General features: G+C 39.5%; 1 protein-coding gene across 1 annotated transcript in view; it reads left to right on the plus strand.

Moving 5' to 3' along the window:
- Window positions 1-20,145, plus strand: part of LOC121161033 (calcium-activated chloride channel regulator 1-like) — a 50,628-nt gene that overhangs the window by 5,179 nt on the left and 25,304 nt on the right. Inside the window, exons 6-14 of the mRNA XM_040987256.1 lie at window positions 8,553-8,780; window positions 9,426-9,650; window positions 11,197-11,374; window positions 13,610-13,710; window positions 15,078-15,302; window positions 15,595-15,865; window positions 16,386-16,556; window positions 17,076-17,315; window positions 19,708-20,057. Of these exons, the coding sequence (XP_040843190.1) occupies window positions 8,553-8,780; window positions 9,426-9,650; window positions 11,197-11,374; window positions 13,610-13,710; window positions 15,078-15,302; window positions 15,595-15,865; window positions 16,386-16,556; window positions 17,076-17,315; window positions 19,708-20,057 (1,989 nt within the window). The remainder of the gene's footprint in view (window positions 1-8,552; window positions 8,781-9,425; window positions 9,651-11,196; window positions 11,375-13,609; window positions 13,711-15,077; window positions 15,303-15,594; window positions 15,866-16,385; window positions 16,557-17,075; window positions 17,316-19,707; window positions 20,058-20,145) is intronic.

The following is a 20,145-nucleotide window of genomic DNA, read 5'->3' on the forward strand; positions in this document are numbered from 1 at the left end:
ACCAAAGTATCTTTTAATTCCATTTCTCACAAACTATTTAAATTCCACTCATACTTTGCATTTCCATTTTATTTAGGCTTACAAGCAATGTAAACAAAGCATTATCTCAAAGATGAATATGAAATGAACTCTAAATTATTAATTTGTGAAAGTTATGTAATATTTGGAAAATAATGATTGTCTCTTTCCATAGATAAGCCTAACTACTTTCCTTTCATTTAAAATTGTTAAATACTTACTTAATGGGTAATTGTACATATTTATGGGATACAGCATTATATTTTGATACATTTATGTCTGCATAATGATAAAAATCAAGATTACTAACATATCTGTAACCTCAAACACTTCTTTTTTGTAGCCAATTTATCTTGACTATAGCCCTAGATCTATTATCCTCTCCTCATTTCCTCTGTCCGCCACCTTTCCCAGATGGTAACCATTATTGTCTTCTCTATTCCAATGAAATCTTTTTTTAGACTGCACATATGAATGTGATCATGTGGCATTTTTCTTTGTTCTCTTTACTTCCCTTAATATAATGCTTTAAGTTCATCCATGTGGCTGCAAATGATATCATTCTTTTTATAGCTGAATAATTTACCTTGCATAAAAACGCCATATTTTCTTAATCCATTCATCCATTGATGATATATACTATTATAAATGATATTTCAATAACACAGCAGTAATGCAGATATCCATCCAATATACTAGTTTTCTTTCCTTTGACTAGATACTCAGGATTTGCATTACTGGATCATATGGTAGTTCTATTTTTAGTTTTTTCAGGAACCAAATACTTCAGCTATATATAATAGCTACACTAATTTACATTCTCTTCAACAGATTATAAAATTTACCTTTTCTGCACATCATCACCAACATTTGCTGCTTGTGTATGTGTATGTGTTTCTGATAATAGCCATTCAACTGGAGTGAGATAATATCTCATTGTAATTTTGAGTTCCAGTTCCCTGATGACTAGTGATGCTGAGCACATCTTTATTTTTTTTTATATACCTGATGGCCATCTGTACATTTTTTTGAGAAATGCCTATTCAGATAATTTACTCATTTTTTAATCACTCAATTTTGAATTTACATATTTTGAATTTGGTTTGTTTTGTTACTGAGTTGTTTGTATTCTTGATACAATCCAGGAATTAATCACTATTGACTGGATGGCTTGCAGATATTTTCTCCCATTCTGTAGATTGTGCCTTCACTCTGATGATCATTCCCTTTGCTGTGTAGCCTGTTTAAAGATTTTATTTATTTATTTACTTATTTATTTATTTATTTATTTGGAAGAGGGAGCTACAGAGAAAGAAAGAGAGAGAGAATCTTTCAAACACTGGTTCCCTGATGCCGCAACAGCCAGGACTCAACCAGGCTGAAACCAGAAGCCCAGAGCTTCTTCCAGGTCTTCCATGTGAGTGGCAGGAGCCAGAAGCAAAAAAAAAAAAAAAATGTTCCACTGCTTCCCCAGGACCATGAGCAGGAAGCTAGATGAGAAGTGGAGCCTCCCAGAGCTCAAATAAGCATCCATGAAGGAGGCTGGCATCACAGGCTGTGGCTTTATCCACTCCACCACAAAGCTAGCCTAATCTTAAATAATGCACATGTATTATAACTGTCTGGTGAAGGCTTCTAAACATATAAAAAAATTTGAAAATATGAGATTATGAAAATTACAAAACAAAATAAAAACAAAATATACTGTCTCTAAATAATAAGACTAGCTTACTTAAAGAGAAACAAATCTCCATATACCTAATTATTAGCAAAACATACTTCCAAAGGCAAATAATTGTAAATGCCTACTGTCTCCTGTAATATTTTAAATTCTGCTATTACCTAGGCCATTAATGATGAAACACTTAGTAGAATACTTGACATTTTCTTCCAAAACTCTTCAACCAATCCATGCTAGAAATTTATGTAGAAATTGTTTTTCAGTCTGATAATGCTCTTTCCTGAAATTATTTGATATAGGAGTCAGAAAAGTTTATTTTAATCTCTTGAATTTGGATCAACAAAAGCTAACCAAATAGTTTAGCATCCAAATAAACATCAAGTTACATGACATAAGAGGATAATTAAAATGTATACTGCTTGCTCCAAATGTCAAATTCCAAACCATTTCGTTATGAGGAGATAACTCAGGCTTCCCAACTGGAACATAATAATAATGAAGATTAAAGAGCTGAGGTACAGAAGGCAACGATTCAAGACATGACTCAAAAGTAAATACTGTATTTAACTCTACATCTTGTCCAGAATAACAATAACTTGTAATTATCATAAAATAGATTAACTATGTTGCCTAGCATAAGCTCAGGCCCAAGAGCAACACGATATGAAATACTGAATATTCAGTGTCATTATTTCCTTCCCTAATGCTACTTCATTATTCCTACCTAATGCCCAGCACTGTATTAGGAGCTGGAAATTCATAAATAATTAAAGATAAACTGTTCTTGAGAAACCAAAATCAGTGAGGAAGTTAGAAATGCAAGGAAAATATTTGTATAATAAGAAGTAAGAAGAGGTACCAAGATTTGTGCCAAGTGCCTTGAGGGTTGCAGCCATCTCCAACTGGAGCTCAGAAATGGGTATGGATTTGTTGGAGCAGGAAAGGAAGAAGATTCAAGAAGGGAAAAAACAAAGAAGGAAAAAAGAAAGAAAGGAAGAAAAGGAGGGAGGGAGGGAGGAAGGAAGGAAGGAAGAGAAAGAAAGAAAGAAAGAAAGAAAGAAAGAAAGAAAGAAAGAAAGAAAGAAAGAAAGAAAGAAAGAAAGAAAGAAAGAAAGAAAGAAAGAAAGAAAGAAAGAAAGAAAGAAAGAAAGAAAGAAAGAAAGAAAGAAAGAAAGAAAGAAAGAAAGAAAGAGAAAGAAAGAAAAAAAGAAAGAAAGAAAGAAAGAGAGAGAGAGAGAGAGGAAGGGAGGGAGGGAGGAAAAATGCAAGGAAGGAAAAACAATTTTATAAAACAGTTAGGCAAGCATATCATGTGTGGTTGTGCAAGTTATTTACATTGGGGGTATTAAAGACTTTAATCTTTATTAAAATAGAAACAATGCCTTCTTGAATTTGCATGTTTCCTTGAGTTAATGGATATACTGGTAGATGTCCTTGATATCTTCTAAGGTGAGAAAAATGTTTACTACAGTAGAAGCAGAAGATACATCTTGAGAAAAGGGCAGGAAATGAGATTGAAGCCAGAGAATGGAACCAATAAAGCCAAGGTGTATGGGTTCTATCCTGTCAGCTTTGGAACAATAATGTGACTTGTTAATTCTATCAGGAAGGTAGTCCTACTAATTGTGGACAACAGAGTGGAGTGAGATGATAACAGAGGCAGCAGACAAGTTGCAAAGCAATGGCAATAAGCTAGTAAAATAAAAGGCCAGAGTAACGGTAGGACAGAGGGTTCAGGTTTGACAGGCATTTCCTATCATGAGACTGGATCATGAGTCACCACTCAATGCAGACCATATTTTTCTCCCACTCAATATATTCCCCCTTGGAAGATGTAAATCAGAGTCCTAACAGAAATAAGGGAAACTTCTAGAACTGAGGCAAAAGGTATTCAAATTTAATAATTCAGTTATCTTAAGTCTGAGACTAAAGCTGAAGACTTTGTGCTGAGAGGTCATTAAAATCACAAAATGACTAGTAAAAACATTCCAGATAAACTGAGGACTTCTGCACAACTAATTCCTAATTAAACGAGGCTCACGTTTAAGAGAAATGTTCCCAAGTTACTGCAATTTCAAAAACTGGAGGATTTTCACATTTTATAGTAATGAAGCATCTGCAGACAAAATTATTGGACACAATTCACGATTGGCCACTAAAGGGGAAATAATTACATCTCCGCATTTTCTCCCTCTACTGTAACTACCTTTTCAGAACATTTTACATATGATAAAGTTCATCAGAGCCAGCAGCAACCCAGGTGCTTAAAAATATCTGTATTAAGCCTGTGAATATAGAGTGGATTAAGATTATGTCAGTGGATTGAGTAGTGAAGAATGGGAAGAGTGGAAGGAAGGAGTAAATGAGGGGAAGCAGAGGAACAAAGAGTTTGGCTGTCTTCTTGGAGCTGTACTATAGCATGCATAAAATCTGTTCTCCACATTAATTTTAAAAGACAACTACCACATTTTCTCTCTTGTATGTCGAAGCTAAATTAATATATATATGTGTTTATGTGTTTCAGGATTGCTTCAAATATAGTAGTTTCATGAAATTGTGTTTTATACCTTTGTCAAACCAAAAGTTAAGAGCTTTATACTATTGTAGTCTTAATTATCTTTGATTACTTTTTTATTGTATGTAAGTGAAATTATCATTTTTCCATTAAATTATTATTTGTGCCCATTGTCTGTATTCCCACTAAAGTAGGGTCTTTTGATTTTTATTTGTTAACTCCTTATCTGGCAAAATATTGAACCTTTTTTTCTGTAATGCAAATTTAAAATGTTACTTCAAAGCTACAAAAAAAAGGGAGAGGGAAGGAAGTGAAAATGAAAGGTTATTTTTATATTCTTAGGCTTGTATCTGTGAACTATAATGAATGCTAAAAAACTAATTTAAAGTTAAAAATAAAAATTAGGTAGTGAATAACTATCTTCACACTTTTCTATCATCCACAAAGATGTAGAATATGGCTAGAGAATTGCAAAGGGGAACAACTAGAAATTACTGCTAATTTTGTCCTCTTTTCCATAAACTTGGATTTTCTCTGAAAGTGTAGAATGCAAAATAGTTAGCTCAAATAGTCATGCCAGTTGACATTATAAACCTTTACCGGAAGGAAGGAAGGAAGGAAGGAAGGAAGGAAGGAAGGAAAGAAAGAAGAAAGAAAGAGAGTGAGAAAGAGAGAGAGAAAGAGAGAAAGAAAGAGAGAAAGAGAGAAAGAAAGAGAGAAAGAGAGAAAGAAAGAGAGAAAGAGAGAAAGAGAGAAAGAGAGAAAGAGAGAAAGAAAGAAAGAAAGAAAGAAAGAAAGAAAGAAAGAAAGAAAGAAAGAAAGAAAGAAAGAAAGAAAGAAAGAAAGAAAGAAAGAAAGAAAGAAAGGTAGATAGATAGATGTTGGCCACAGGGCTTGGGTGGAAGGAGCTTCCAGCAGCATGGCTGCTACTGGAGGTACTTGAGCCAGGTCCAACTCAATGCTTGGGGCCCTGGCCATGGCCACCACTGCCATGTGGTGAGGGAGTCCTGGACTCTGCCTGCTGGCTGCCTGGCGGTGACCTCTAGGGTTCTTGGGGCATGTAATTGCCACCTAGGGACGTCCATGGATAAGGCCACTGTGAGTGTAGATGAGGAGTAATTCTATGTGACTCCCAACGACAGGGTCACCTGGTGGTTTGGAGGGAAGAGTCTGTAAGATATGTATGGGTCAGACTGATTCACCAACCCACATGGGAGTCCTGAGATGAGCTGTTAGTGCACAACATTGCCGACTGCCACAGAGCAGCCCAGATGAAAACAGGGCTGGGGACCTGTCTGGCAGGGCCAGTACCTGACTGAGTAGTGGAACAGGGACAGGTCACACTTGGCAGGGTCAAGACACTAACCAGCACGTGAGAGAACCAGGTCTGGGGGTAGATTCTACTGGGGAAGTGTGGGCCCAGCCCTGTGGAAATACAAGTCCCACTGGTTAGTTTAATGGTTGGGGTGGGCTGAACTAGGAGTGACCATGGAACCCACCGATACTCACAGGTGCTGGGGCTGGAAAGAGACTGGGCAGGTCCAGGCTACAGCACCTGCACAGGTATCCTAAAGACAGGGTGTGAAGCGGGCTGGGTTGCAACAGCCTCCAGATCATACAAAGGCCAAGATGGAATGGCAGGTGATGCCAGGCAAGGGCCTAGCACCTATTAGAGTATGTGAGATCTGGATTAGGGAGTGGGTCAAGTAGGAGAACCTGGGAATCTCCCCTATTGGGGTCATAGCTCCTGCTGGTGAATACGTATACCAGGTCTGGGTGTTGGGCAGCCTGAGTAGGGTAACTCCAACTGTTGGCAAATGTGTGGGTTGGTTTTAGAGGGGGCAGACTGGGCAGGGCCAAGCCAACCTTAGATCACTGGCAAGAGCAGAAACCAGGCTGGAACATAGGTCAACTCAGCTAGGCTATCACACCTACCATTTTGCATGAGCCTGGGATGGGAGCCAACTGAGCAGGGCCAGGTTCCAGCACCTGCCAGTGAGTCGTGGGACTTGGAGTAGGCTAGGTCAGACCAGGCTATAGCATCCAAAGGCAAAGGTCATGGCAGGTGAGAAGCTATGCCAAACTGAGTCAGAATAACCACTGCCATGTGCAAGATCTGTAGCTGGGAATGCATCTGGTTGGGGAATAAAGGGGATGCCATGGCTGGGTTGTGGTTCTCACTGGTGAGTGTGGGGCTGGAATGGGAATTGTGTTCTGAACTGTTCATTGCTGCAGTGTCCGTTGGCACAAGTGTGGACTGGGGCTGAGTGTACCAGACTGAGCTAGACCCTTGCACCCACTGGTGCTTGTGAGAACCAGGGTAGGTATAGGGCTAGGCTAGTTTTTTTGCACATGCTGAGCCAGGTGTAAGCTGTGTTTATGTATGGACCAGGCTAGACTGGGCTGTAACACCCAAAAATAATAACCAGAAAGGGTTGAAGACTGGTCAAGAAAGGCCATTGTTCCTGCTATGTCAGGAGGTGGACTGAGAAGGGCTGGCCCATGAACCCTCCTGTGCATGAGATCTTGCATTAGGAGAGGTTCTAATGGAGGAGTGTGGGAAACTCCTCTGACAGGACACAGTCCCTGCAGTTGAGTGCAAGAACCATGATAGGGAGCAGCACAGACCAGGCCAGGAATGGTACACAGCAGCATACATCTCAGACAGGTAGGGGGTGAACCAGGCATAGCCAGTTCACATCACCCACCAATACACATGAGGGTTGGCATTGGGTGCTTGCTGGGCTGGGCTAGGCTGTATCCCCCACCAGCATCAGCTGGAATTGGGGGTGGGCTGGGCCCAGCCATGCTACAGCACCCACTGGTAAATGCCAAGGTGAAGCAGGCCATGCCAGACCAGGCCATAGCATCCAACCAGCACATGCAAGACCTGGGAGAGTGGGGCAAAGCCAATAGGGGTCAGTATGGGGCTCCCCTGCTGGTTCAGCATTCCCACTGGAGAACATGAGTTGGGATGGGGGCAGAAGAGACTGGGGCAGAGCTACATCTGCTGGCCTCATGTGAGCTGGACCAGGGAAAAGCCAGACTGGGTTAACTGTTCCTACTAGTATAAGCATCAATCAGAGTGGGTATGGTTGCTTAGGTTCTGCCATAGCATCAGCTGGCATATGCTGGCACTCAGGGCTAATTCTGTCAAGCCACACTGCAGAACCACCTGGAAAGTGCAAGATCCAGGAGTGGGAGTGGGCCCCTTAGGGAAACAGTGGGCACCTCCCTCTTGGGTTGCCATTCCCACTGGTGAGAATGAGAACCAGGACTGGGCAGGCATGGCATCCACCAGCAGGTGTGTGGGATGGATTGTGTGGCTGGTTGGGTTGAACTAGGCTTCAATGCCCATGGACATGTATGAGAACTGAATGGTATGTTGGACAGACTGGACCAGTGTGCTATACGTACTGGAAAGCATGGGAACCAGGGCAGGGGACAGGCCTGGTGAGGATTATCGGGAGTCACCCCAACTAGCCCACAGCTCCCACTGGTCTGCGTGGCCAAGTGATTGGTGGGCAGGATTGGGATGGGCTCCAACACGCATTGGTTTGTGTAGAAGACAGGCCCGGATGCAGAACTGACCCAGCAATTGCAACCACCAGTATATGCATAAGCTCATTGGGGAAACGGTCTTGTGCTAGACCCCGCACTGGCAAGCACACACAAGAATCTGGTCTGGGATCACTTCAGATGAAGTTTTTTGGGGAATCCCCCCAAAAGAACTGACAGACTCAGAACCCCAACCATGAAGAGAATTGCAGGTTCCATGGTCTGACCGTGGAGTGCATATGTCAAAGCTGAGCCTGCTCAGTGGCTCAGATGGAGCAGTAGACAGCATATCCAGGTGCACATGGAGGATATGGTAGTACATTGGAGCCTGCAGAGGACACCTGGTACCATGACAGAGAACAGAACAAATTGATCAACTAGCCCAGCCAAGTGTCGGCAGTGATAATCTGGGCAAGTAGAGATTCTAAGTTGAATTATGTCAGCCAGTGAATTCTGAAGAGATTTCTTTGTGCTTATAATAGCAAGATTGGCAGCAATTCAGAACAGTTGAATTATTGAAACCACTTGAGCAGTGCCCTCAGAGCATGTCCCACATTGGAGACCCTTAGATGGGTGGGAGGCTGGGTGTGGTTTCTCCCTTTGCCTCTCCCCTTCCCTCAGATAGAGGAAGGAAAAAAGTGAATGTGGAAACAACGGTCTTACCCACTTTCCTGTAGCCCTTGACGCTTTGTGCCCTAATCAACTAGGTAAAGATCATCAAAATAGAAAGAAAAAAGAAGGACCTACAAGTGATTATAATATTGTCTTGACTTTTTCCAGGTGACTGAATTTTGTACAGCAAATACACACAATACAGAGGCTCCAAACCTACAAAACAAAATGTGTAATCGCAGAAGCACATGGGACGTAATCATGGAATCGAAGGATTTGCAGAATGCCACTCCCATGAAAGGAACAGATCCACCACCTCCTCCTATAATTTCCCTGGTCAGATCCAAGCAGCGAGTAGTCTGTTTGGTACTCGATAAGTCTGGAAGCATGGGTTCAGTAAGTCAGGATTTTTTGAGGGGGGCAATGATTCTTGCTTTGTTTTTCTGCTGTTCTGTTAAGCAGTTAAGACAATAAAAATATAATTTAATCTTAGGTTTACTTCTAGGTGATTAACATGCATTAATTTATGATTCTAATAAATGCTAGTGTGATGTTTTTGTCCCTTAACTTTTAGTTCTAACTAGAAAAAAATGTAATTTAAAAAAGGAAAACTATAATCCATTATTCCACCATCAAACACTTGTCATTCCAATCTTTTCTATGTTAATATACAGGTATTTTTCTCTTCAAAGAGGTGGTTATTCTTTCTATAATGTCTTGCAATCTGATTTTGTTTTAATATATCTTAAGCATTCCCTTTTAATTTGTTATTTAAAAGTTTGTTGCAGTGAACATCTCTGTGCTTTGGTAAATTATTATCCGAGAAGAAAATCTTGTATGAATAGATTTTTAAGATTTTTCCTAATATAACAGGACTTTAAAAAAAATCCTTTAACTTTCCTTAAAAAATAAAACAGTTAGCATTTACAATACATCAGCCAATTATGATTGCTGGCTCATTAATAACTTCATCTTTCATTAAATCTGTTGAGATTCAAGATATGCAAGCAATATTCAGGCATCTTTTTTTTTTTTTTTAAGGAGGACCGTCTCCTTCGAATGAATCAAGCAGCAGAACTGTACTTGATTCAAATTATTGAAAGGGGATCCTTGGTTGGGATGGTCACATTTGACAGTAGTGCTACAATACAAAATAACCTAGTAGCAATAACTGATGATGACAGTTACCAAAAGATCACTGCAAACCTGCCTCCTGCAGCTGGTGGTGGAACTTCAATTTGCAGTGGACTCAAGGCAGGATTCCAGGTAAAATTTTTTAAGGATTTAAATATCATTTGTTATTTATTTTTGTTCAGTTGCCTTTGTGCAGTGTCATGAGTTCATAGGTTTCCTAACATCAGGATCACAGGGCCAAAAGTTTGCCCCAGCAGTTAAGACACTATTTGAAACACAAGCATCCCATATTGAAACACTTTCAGCTTGAGTCCCAGCTACTCCACTTCCCACTCAGATAACGTACACCCTAGCAGGCTCTAGGTGATGGCTTACGTACATGGGTCCCTGTCACCCATATGGGAAACCTGGATTGAGTTCCAACTTCCTGATGTTGGCCCAGAACCAACCCAGGTTGTTGTAGGGAATGAACTAGAGACAGAAGATCTCTCTCCATCTGTTTCTCTCTGCCTTTGACTATCAAGAAAGTATACCCATAAAATTTTTCAAAATAAAATTGTGAAATCTAATCAAAGTAAATCATTATGGCAGGGGGGAAAAATAGCCTCTTCTATGACCAACTGTTCATAGGTGAAGCTGTGTGAGTGCCCTGGTTCCACTAACACAGCCCTGAAGAACTGCACTGCACAGGCGAACTGCTAAGCCAAGGAATGAGATTCCAGAATGCTCACAGTCATCTTTGTTTTGCGAGTAACTCCCATTTTCTCTAGCACTCCCATAGTCAAGATTTGTGTGAGCAGAAAATAATGTTAATGAGGGTGATGTTGAAAAAGGAAGTTGGAAACAATTCACAAAAGGAGAAAGTCTGGGTTCATTAGTTTAAATTGCTATTTTAAAGTCACAAAGATAGATGTGACTACTCAAGCAGTACAGTGCCCAACTCAATGAACAAAGGAGGAAGCTTGGTCAAACCAGAACTGGAACTGAACAAGCTCAGTGTACCTTTTGAACACTATGCCCAGTTGCCTCCGGTACCCACATGAGTTTCTTCCATGCTAAGTTGGTCTCCTCTCATGCCTGCTTATTTCTTGATTGCAGTTATAAAAATAGAAAAACCACTTCCTTCATTGATTCTCTCTTGGCCTCAAAGTGTAGGTTGCTATTGCTGTCCAGGCCACTAGATGCTGCACCTCTGAACTTTTCTCATGATGTCTAGGAAGACAGCTCTGGACTGGGACAAACCTGGGATTCTGGGACAGGTATTTGGCCCAGCAATTAAGACACCCACATTCCACATGAGAGTGCTTGAGTTCAGGAGAGATCCAGCCCGTGATTCCAGCTTGCCGCTAACACAGACCCTGGGAGGCCACAGAGACAGCTCAGGTGACCAGATTCCTGCCACCTCCACGGGAGACCTGGATTGAGTTCTAAGCTAGCAGAAGCTGACCTATCTGGAACAACGAAAAGAAGTATTAGGAATCTAGCTTTGAAATTCTCTAAGTCCATCGTACACTGCACTCATTTCCATATGCCATCTCAGCCTGAGATAAAAATGCACAGTTTCCTTTGGCTTACTCTAGAGCATAGAACTAAAGATTCCTCCAAACTGAAACAACAGGTTTATTCTTATTTAGATTCATTCAGAAATGACAATTAACAACCAGCTTCTCACTTTCAGGCTATTACAAACAGTAACCAGAATGTCTCTGGTTCTGAGATTGTGTTGCTGACAGATGGAGAAGATGAAGGAATCCAGTCCTGCTTTCAGGAGGCAAATCGGAGTGGTGCAATCATTCACACCATTGCGATGGGACCTTCTGCTGCCAGAGAACTGGAGACTCTATCAAATATGACAGGTAAACCCTTGGAACACGGTTTTCATAGAAAGTAAATGTTTATTCTCCTCCCTAAATGATAAATCTGCTCAAAAATTACTATCCTGGAGCTTGCTTGGTAGTGAACACATTAAGCTGCCACCTGTGCCATCTGCTCTGTTTCCATTCTAGCTTCCTGCTATTGTGTCTAAGAATGCAGCAGAAGACGTTCGAGTATTGCGTCCCTGCCATTATATCAGAGACACAGTTGAAGTTCCTGGCTCCTATTGCCAGGCTCGGGCCCAACTTGTGTGGCCAGCTGGAGAGTGAATCAGTGGCTAAGAGACCGATCTATCTATCTATCTATCTATCTATCTATCTATCTATCTATTATCTATCTATCTATCTATCATATATCTATCTAACATCTATTTATTTTATCTATTTATCTATCTCTGTCTGTATTTCTATCTCTGTCTCTCCCCCTGCCCTTCAAACAAACAAACAAAAAATCTTTTACAACATTCAAATCTAAGGTTAGTGCTGTGGTTCAACAGCCTAATCCTTGACCTACAAGCACCAGCATCCTATATGGCTGCAGATTCTGATTCTGATTGCTCCACTTCCCATCCTGCTGCTTATTTATGACCTGGGAAAGCAGCAAAAGATGGCCCAAGTCCTTGAAACCTTGCACCTGTGTGGGAGACCTAAAGGTGGCTCCTGGCTTCAGATTGGCTCAGCTCTGGACATTGTGGCCATTTGGGGAGTAAACATAAGAATGGAAGATCTTTCCTTCTCTGTCTCTGTAAATCTGCCTTTCAAATAAAAATAAATAATTCTTTTTATAAAAGTTCAATATTGGGACCAGCAACTTGCAGTCATAAGCTAAACCTCTGACTGCAGCACCAGTAGCTCATCTGGGAGCCAGCTCATGTGCCGGCTGCTCCACTCCCTACTTATGGCCTGGAAAACAGAGGAGGATGATCCACATCCTTGGACCTCTGAACCCATGTGGGGGACTGGAGGGAGCGCCTGGCTTCTGTCTTTACCTGGCACAGCTCTGGCCATTTGGGGACTGAACCAGCAGAAGGAAGATTGTGTGTCTAACCTTCTCTCTGTAACTCATCATTTCAAGTAAAAGTAAAATAAATCCCTTTTTTAATTCTATCCTAAAAATGCATCTCCATTACTTCCTTGTCTTTCAGATGAAACCTTTCTCTTTTCTCAACTCCTTCATATACCAGCTTCTTTTGAAAGTACTCAACATTCACTGTCTTCATTCATCCCTCTCTGTTATTCATATTACACAGAAACTTCCTCTTCTAATTACTCAACTGCAAGTCCAAAGCTATTGCTAAATTTCAAAATACTACTCAATCTTTCCATAAAGATGTTTGCACTTCTATGTTATAGATAAGGAAATAGATACTTAAATGATAATTTGCCAAAAGTCTTAGAATTCCTGTTACCAGTTCAGTCCTTTTTCTACCATCCTACCCTGCTATGGACCCACTAACCCTTATTAAATCTTAGTTTGGAATAGCTTCAGTGTTTCTTTCCTTTTTTTCCCAGTCCTTCTGTCACACCCTACTCCAGCCTTCATGACTCTCCTCTGCCTGGCTCACTTGGTAGTCTTTCTGTCATTTTCCTAGATCAGTGAGGATGTGGTAATTTTACTTACACTGGTCATTTGCCCTAATTCTTGTCCTCTGTGATACGCTTTTAACTCTTCACACTCAAATAATCTGTATTATCCATCAGCTATACTAAATCAACTTTTACTCTATAGTGTTATTCTCTGATTGTTTGGGTATCCAAAGTCTCTTGAAAAAGTTATAGAAAATGAATAATAAGAAAAAACTATGCACAGATTTTAGGATTTTTTGCACCAAAGTAAATTTGTCTTTTTATGTCATTTCCTGTGAATTCTTTGAAGGCTCCTTATGAAAATAATGATGAGCTAGATTGTAATTTAGATTTATATTTAGGTTTTGTAGGATTATTTACTGCTGAGTGTGGTAAGCACTTATATTTTAGATTAAGTGACATTAAAAAAAAAAGCTGACCTCCCTTGAACGTTTCCTTTATTCCTATTTGCATTATTTATTTTAAGCAAGCTTTTAGAATTATGTCTGGTTTACCATCACACTGAGAGTTATAAGGTTTCAGAAAATTCATTTTTTATAATTTTACAAATAAATATTGAAATAGATTTTAAATTATATTGATAACATCACAGATACAAACATGATTCTCCACTTCAAATTTCTATTTTAGGGGGGTTCCAGTTTTTTGCCCATAAAGATGCAAATGGCCTTATTGATGCTTTCAGTAGAATTTCAGCTAGAAGTGGGAACATCTCTCAACAGGCTCTGCAGGTCAGTATATTAAAATTCTTGGGACTGGTACAATGGCTCAACAGGCTAAGCCTCTAACTATAGGCATTGGTATCCCATTTGGGCACCAGTTCCTGTCCTGGCTGTCTCACTTCCCATCTAGCTACATGCTTGTGGCCTGGGAAAGCAGTTGAGGATGGCCCAAAAACTCTGGGACCCTGCACCTGGGTGGGAGACCCAGAAAAAGCTCCTGGCTTCTGGCTTCAAGTCGGTTCAGTTCCGGCCATTGCAGCCTTTTATTGATTTTTTATTTAAGATTTATTTATTTATTCATTGGAAAGGCAGATATAGAGAGAGGAGGAGAGACAGAAAGGAAGATCTTCCGTCCGATGATTCCCTCCCCAAGTGAGCGCAATGGCCGATGCTATGCCGATCCGAAGCCAGGATCCAGGAACTTCTTCCGGGTCTCCCACATGGGTGCAGGGTCCCAAGGCTTTGGACCGTCCTCGACTGCTTTCCCAGGCCACAAGCAGGGAACTGGATGGGAAATGGAGCTGCCGGGATTAGAACCGGCGCCCATATGGGATCCCAGCGCGTTCAAGGCAAGGGCTTTAGCTGCTAGGCCACGCCACTGGGCCCCGTTGCAGCCTTTTAAAGAGTGAGCCAGGGCCCGGCGCGGTGGCGCAAGTGGTTAAAGGTCCTCACCTCGCACGCCCGGGATCCCATATGGGCGCCGGTTCTAATCCCGGCAGCCCCGCTTCCCTTCCAGCTCCCTGCCTGTGGCCTGGGAAGGCAGTCGAGGACGGCCCAAAGCTTTGGGAACCTGCGCCCGCGTGGGAGGCCCGGAAGAGGCTCCTGGCTTCGGATCGGCATAGTATCGGCCCGTTGCGCTCACTTGGGGAGTGAATCATCGGACGGAAGATCTTCCTCTCTGTCTCTCCTCTCTGTATATCCGCCTTTCCAATGAAAAAATAATAAAAAATAAATCTTAAAAAAAAAAAAAAGAGTGAGCCAGCAGGCAGAAGATATTCTCTGTCTCTCCTTCTCTCTGTAACTCTGACTTTGCAATTAAAAAAAATCAGTAAAAAAAAAAAAAGAAAAACAATTTTTATGACAATTATACTAAATTTCTATTTCATAACTATTAACTTTTCTTTCTCTAGTAATAATTCTTTGGCCTAAAAATATTGCAAAAGTGCAGAAGAAAAACATCAATACTAACTTTTCTCTAGAATTTTTATATTCTTTATCATTATTTATGCCTGTTGTTGGAAAATTCTTTAAGATAATCTTTAGGCACTTTGATTTAAATATTAACCAATTTAAAATTACTCTGAATTAATTATACTTTAAACTCCATTAGCTAAAATAATAAATGGATTTTATGTGTTTTTTTATTCATGCAACAGTTGGAAAGTAAAGCCTTGAATGTAACAGCAAGGAAATGGATAAACGGTACAGTGCCCGTGGATAGCACCATTGGAAATGATACTTTCTTTGTTGTCACGTGGACAGTAGGAAAACCAGAAATTATTCTTCAAGATCCCAAAGGAAAAAAATATGGAACCTCAGATTTCAAAGAAGATAGGCTAAACACTCGGTCTGCCCGCCTTCGAATACCAGGCATTGCAGAGGTAAGTCCAGTCTTCTGTTTTCACTGTGCCTTATTAATCTGTTTCTGTTTTAAAATATATAGTATATATATACATAATGCATATTGTCAATATTAAAATAGTTACAGCTCTACTGTTATGGAAAAAGAACTAAATGGAATAACTGGACATTTTATATACATACATTTATCAGTTTGTAAAATCAGTTATTAAAACACAATTATTCTCCTTAAATTTCTGAATAATGTCATGTTAAAAATAAAAAATAAGAAAATATTATCAAAATTCTAAAATATTTTTTTAAATTTTTCAGACTGGGACATGGACTTACAGCCTTCTGAATAAATATCTCGCCCCTCAATTGCTTACGGTGACAGTGACCACTCGAGCAAAAAGTCCTACCACACTTCCAGTAATCGCCACCGCTCACATGAGCCGAAGTACAGCTCACTATCCTAGCCCCCTGATCGTTTATGCCCGAGTCAGCCAAGGGTTTCTGCCTGTTCTGGGAATCAATGTGACAGCCGTTATAGAAGCTGAAGATGGACATCAAGTAACTTTGGCGCTCTGGGACAATGGGGCAGGTAACAAAAGCCACATCAGCTTCCATCAGCTTCAGCATCCTCCTGCCATTACATGACTCGGAAAATAATAGTCTCTGTATAGGTTAATTGATCATAGTGCAAAATAAATTAAATTGTGGTGCTTTTGAAATTTTTACTTGGTTATCTTAACAAATGACAAACATAAGCATATTTATTTCTATTAAATTTTGTGAACAATTTTGTTTTTTCTTCTGAAACATATCAGTGGGATTTTTTTTCTCTATTGTCATTAATGTTAATATTTCATCACAGTTCCTTCGTGAAATAATAATAACAGATCATATTAATGAGCTATTTGTCAGGAGTTAGACTTTTGAAAAATCATGCAGTTAGCAAGTTGACAAACCAAGCTTTGAACCGAGACAGTTGGACTCAAGGATTGTATATTTAGCCTACTGCACCATACTGTTATCCAGATTACTGAAACCACTACTGCTCAGAAGCAGTTGAAACTGTTTTTATTTTATTAGATAACTAATTATTCCATTTTGATATGAAGGTGCTGATACTGTCAAAAATGATGGCATCTACTCAAGATATTTTACAGAGTATCGTGGAAATGGTAGATACAGCTTAAAAGTGCACGCCCAGGCAAGAGATAACAGAGCTAGGCTAAGTTTAAGGCCACAGCAGAACAAAGCGCTCTATGTGCCAGGCTATGTTGAAAATGGTAAGTAGTGGTAAAATAAACACATGTCAATTGTTTAATAAATTGTGTATGACAGACTTTGAAAATACAGTGTACTATGAAAAGCTCATGTTATATAACTGTGCAATAATCTGTATGTTCTAAAGCATATTCATATTGGTGGACGTAGCACAAACCTGTGTTTCATTCATAAATATACTCCAGTTTGTTTCATTTACATTGAACAAAAATTTCACTGAACACTTCCTGTGTAACAAGCACTATGCTAAATGTGGCAACTACAAAGGCAAATAAAACACAATCTTGTCCTCAAAAACTTACACTCATGTTGTTGAGAGGGATAAGTTAAAACATGCTTGTAACATAGTATAATGCCTCATCATTAATTTTAAAGTGATACCAATATAGTAAGTTTTCTGTACTAAAGCTCTTTCTTAAGTTTTCTGAAATCTGCTGTTTAAATAATATTAGCCATTCGTGGCTGCAAGATAAACTTCAACATGACTGTATGAAAAATTACAAAATTTCTTTTTGTGGTAGGAAAGATCATCCTGAATTCACCCAGACCAGAAACCAAAGACCAAAAGGCAGAAGTTGGAATGGAAGACTTTAGCCGAGTGACCTCCGGGGGGTCCTTCACCGTGTCTGGAGCGCCTCCTAGTGACAACCAAACTCATGTCTTCCTGCCTGGTAAAATTAGCGACCTAGAGGCTAAGTTTAAAGGAAATTATATTCAACTTTCGTGGACTGCCCCTGGCTATTTTCTTGATAAAGGAAGAGGTAAGTTTGCTGTTAATTTTTAGAATAAAGAAATCCCGTTAGGTTTCATTTGTTAAGAACTTTCTAATGTTCCATTTATAAAGAACCTTTATGGGGTCTCATCTCCTATGGGCCATAATTTACTTAATTGCAGATGGGACCAAAGCTCTCAAGAGGTAAGGACTATCTAGTGACCAGTAATTCCAACTCAGTCTTGTTAGATTATATCGTACAAAATTATCTCTCAACTTGAATCTTGAAATTATTTTGAAAAGATTGTTAGCTTTTTTATCTATTGCATTCCTTTTTCCTTAACAAGTAAAAAAAATTATAAACATTTCTGTATGTATTTTATCAGCTGGTGGGTTTTTCAAAGGCTATTAGATTCATAAGAAATATCTGATTTCAACAGCCAGTTGTGTGCAGAAGATAAATAAACCAACATAATTTAGGAGGCAGTTAGACACATAGAATGATCTGTGAGCTCTAGGTAGACAGCAAACTCCAAACTGAGGGTTAAAATCAGAGGTTATGTCATAAATGTCTCCCCAGAGGAGAGTATCCCTGACCTGTGCTTGAAAAATATCCCCAGCAAGCCGGAGATGCTCACTAGTTTGGAAAAAAAACTTGGGCATGGAGTGTGAATAAAATGCCACTTTCTCAGAGTCCATAGTAATAAATTTCCCTAATTGCAGAAAGTTTAAATCACTTGCATCTTTGCTTTTTAAGTTTGACCCAATATAGCCAGTGTTCTTTGAATGCAGACATATTTTAATATTGTTTAGAATCATATGTTCTTATGGGATGAAGCCAGTCTTCCTAGCCGTGCTTGGAGGTGGGAAATGAAAGCAACATTTGATTTCCCACGTCAATGCAGTGCTACAACCCATGCAGTGCCACAAGGCTTGCCTTCTCCACTCAGGCACTGACCCTGCGGAAACAGCACACACTTGGAATTTTCTGAGTTACATAAACTCTTCCATTGTATGCTCCCAAAAGAAAGAATACTTCTGAAGTTCTTATTCACTATACAGTATTTTTAAAGCTGTTTATCTTTTTATTATTCTATCAGAAAAAAAAAGTAAAGTCACAGGAAACATAGAAGGCATACAAAAAGAACTTTTTGCACTTTAATGTTGTAAGCTCTTACTGTGAGAGCTCTGAAACGCATTATTTTCTTATGCAATGATCCTTAAATATTTAAAAAATAAAGTAAAAATAACAATAGTATCACTGGAAAAAGAACACAGATGAAATTTTCTACCTAAATACTTCGTTCCAAACTCAATTCTGTAAACAGCAAGACTGGGCCCATAATAAATGCCTCGTTCTAATTATAGGAGGTAAATGTAGAAATAACACAACACAGACAGTCAGGGGAGGAGCATCACGGCAGTCATAAATGCCCGGAACGGTTGGATCTAGTGTTACTCTGTCCTCATCCCACCAGGAAGAAGGAATGGTAACTGCGCATACTTCCTTCAGACATTCCAAATGTGAAATGGAGGCAGTATCTTAGGATAAAGGAAAGTCTATAAATGTTTAAAGACTCTGATATATAATTCTGTATCTATTAAGTATGAAAAATTAGACTGTAGCCTAGCATTACTAAAATAAGTAGTGAGTATAATCCTGATATTTTTATAATTCTCTAATCTCATCAGCTTGTGTTTCAATATAATAAATGTGTTCTTCCACAACAAGTAATTGAGGAGATCAAATATATGCCCGAAACAGTAGCAAGTACCCCACATGGTATGAAAGGAATATGAAACAGTCTTTTTTCTCAAGAATAGCAAGATCTATAAAAATGAAAAATTGTATCTCCCCCAAACAATCCCCATTCGAGGCACTAGATGGTCATGGAAGACAGTCGTCAGGGTGGATAAAATTCGTGAACAAGACCTCATGAAGAGGTTAGGTCCTGAATGGACCTAGAAGAGTAAGTAAGGTTTGCAGAGATAAGCAGAGCAAGAAACATTACAGAGAATAAAGGAACCACATACTATGATCAAAACCAAAAAAGAAAAATGTCACAATAGATTCTCTCAGTTAAAATAAAAGGTAGATGGATAGATACACAGACCTATGTAAATGAAAGTTTTATGAATATTAGACGAATTGACAAAATCCCTTCTTAGGGAAAAATTACACAGTAAGCAAAGGCCTTGAATTTTAAACCCATGAATACACACAGCTGCAAGCTGTGCCTTTATTGGAAAGACAGATTTCCAGAAAGAGATCGAGAGGAAAAAGAGCAGCCAGGACACCTAACAGAGCACCCCCACAGGATCTCAGTGCTTGCAGGAAAGGGACAAGCCAACTGAGTCATGGTGCAGGGCCCCCTAGTCTTCTTCTTTTCATCTCCCTGTCTGTTGCTCCCTCTTACACAATGTATGTATTTGTTTCCCAGCTGAAGGATATATCATAAGAATAAGTGAGCGTCTCCAGGAGCTGCAAAACGATTTTGACCATGCTGCTTTAGTGAATACTTCCCGTCTCATACCAAAGGAAGCTGGCTCAAGAGAAATTTTTGAATTTAAACCAGGACCTTTTAAAATAGAAAACGGCACCAATTTCCACATTGCAATTCAAGCCATCTACCAAGTCAATCTCACCTCAGAGGTTTCTAACATTGCACAAGTAACCAAGTTCATTCCTTCACAGGAACCTAGCACCCCTGCTCTGGGTACCAATATTCATGCAGTCAGTTTGGCAATTTGGGGGTTAGCTGTGATTTTACCTATACTTAAACTAGAAATTGTATTATAACTAAAATTAAATGTTATACATACTTGGTAAATATTAATTTAGAATTTGTTATAACTATAATATCAAAAGAATATGCAAA

Source organism: Ochotona curzoniae, unplaced genomic scaffold (assembly GCF_017591425.1).
Source record: "Ochotona curzoniae isolate NIBS_2020 unplaced genomic scaffold, NIBS_Ocur_1.0 contig_4612, whole genome shotgun sequence".
NCBI lineage: Eukaryota > Metazoa > Chordata > Mammalia > Lagomorpha > Ochotonidae > Ochotona > Ochotona curzoniae.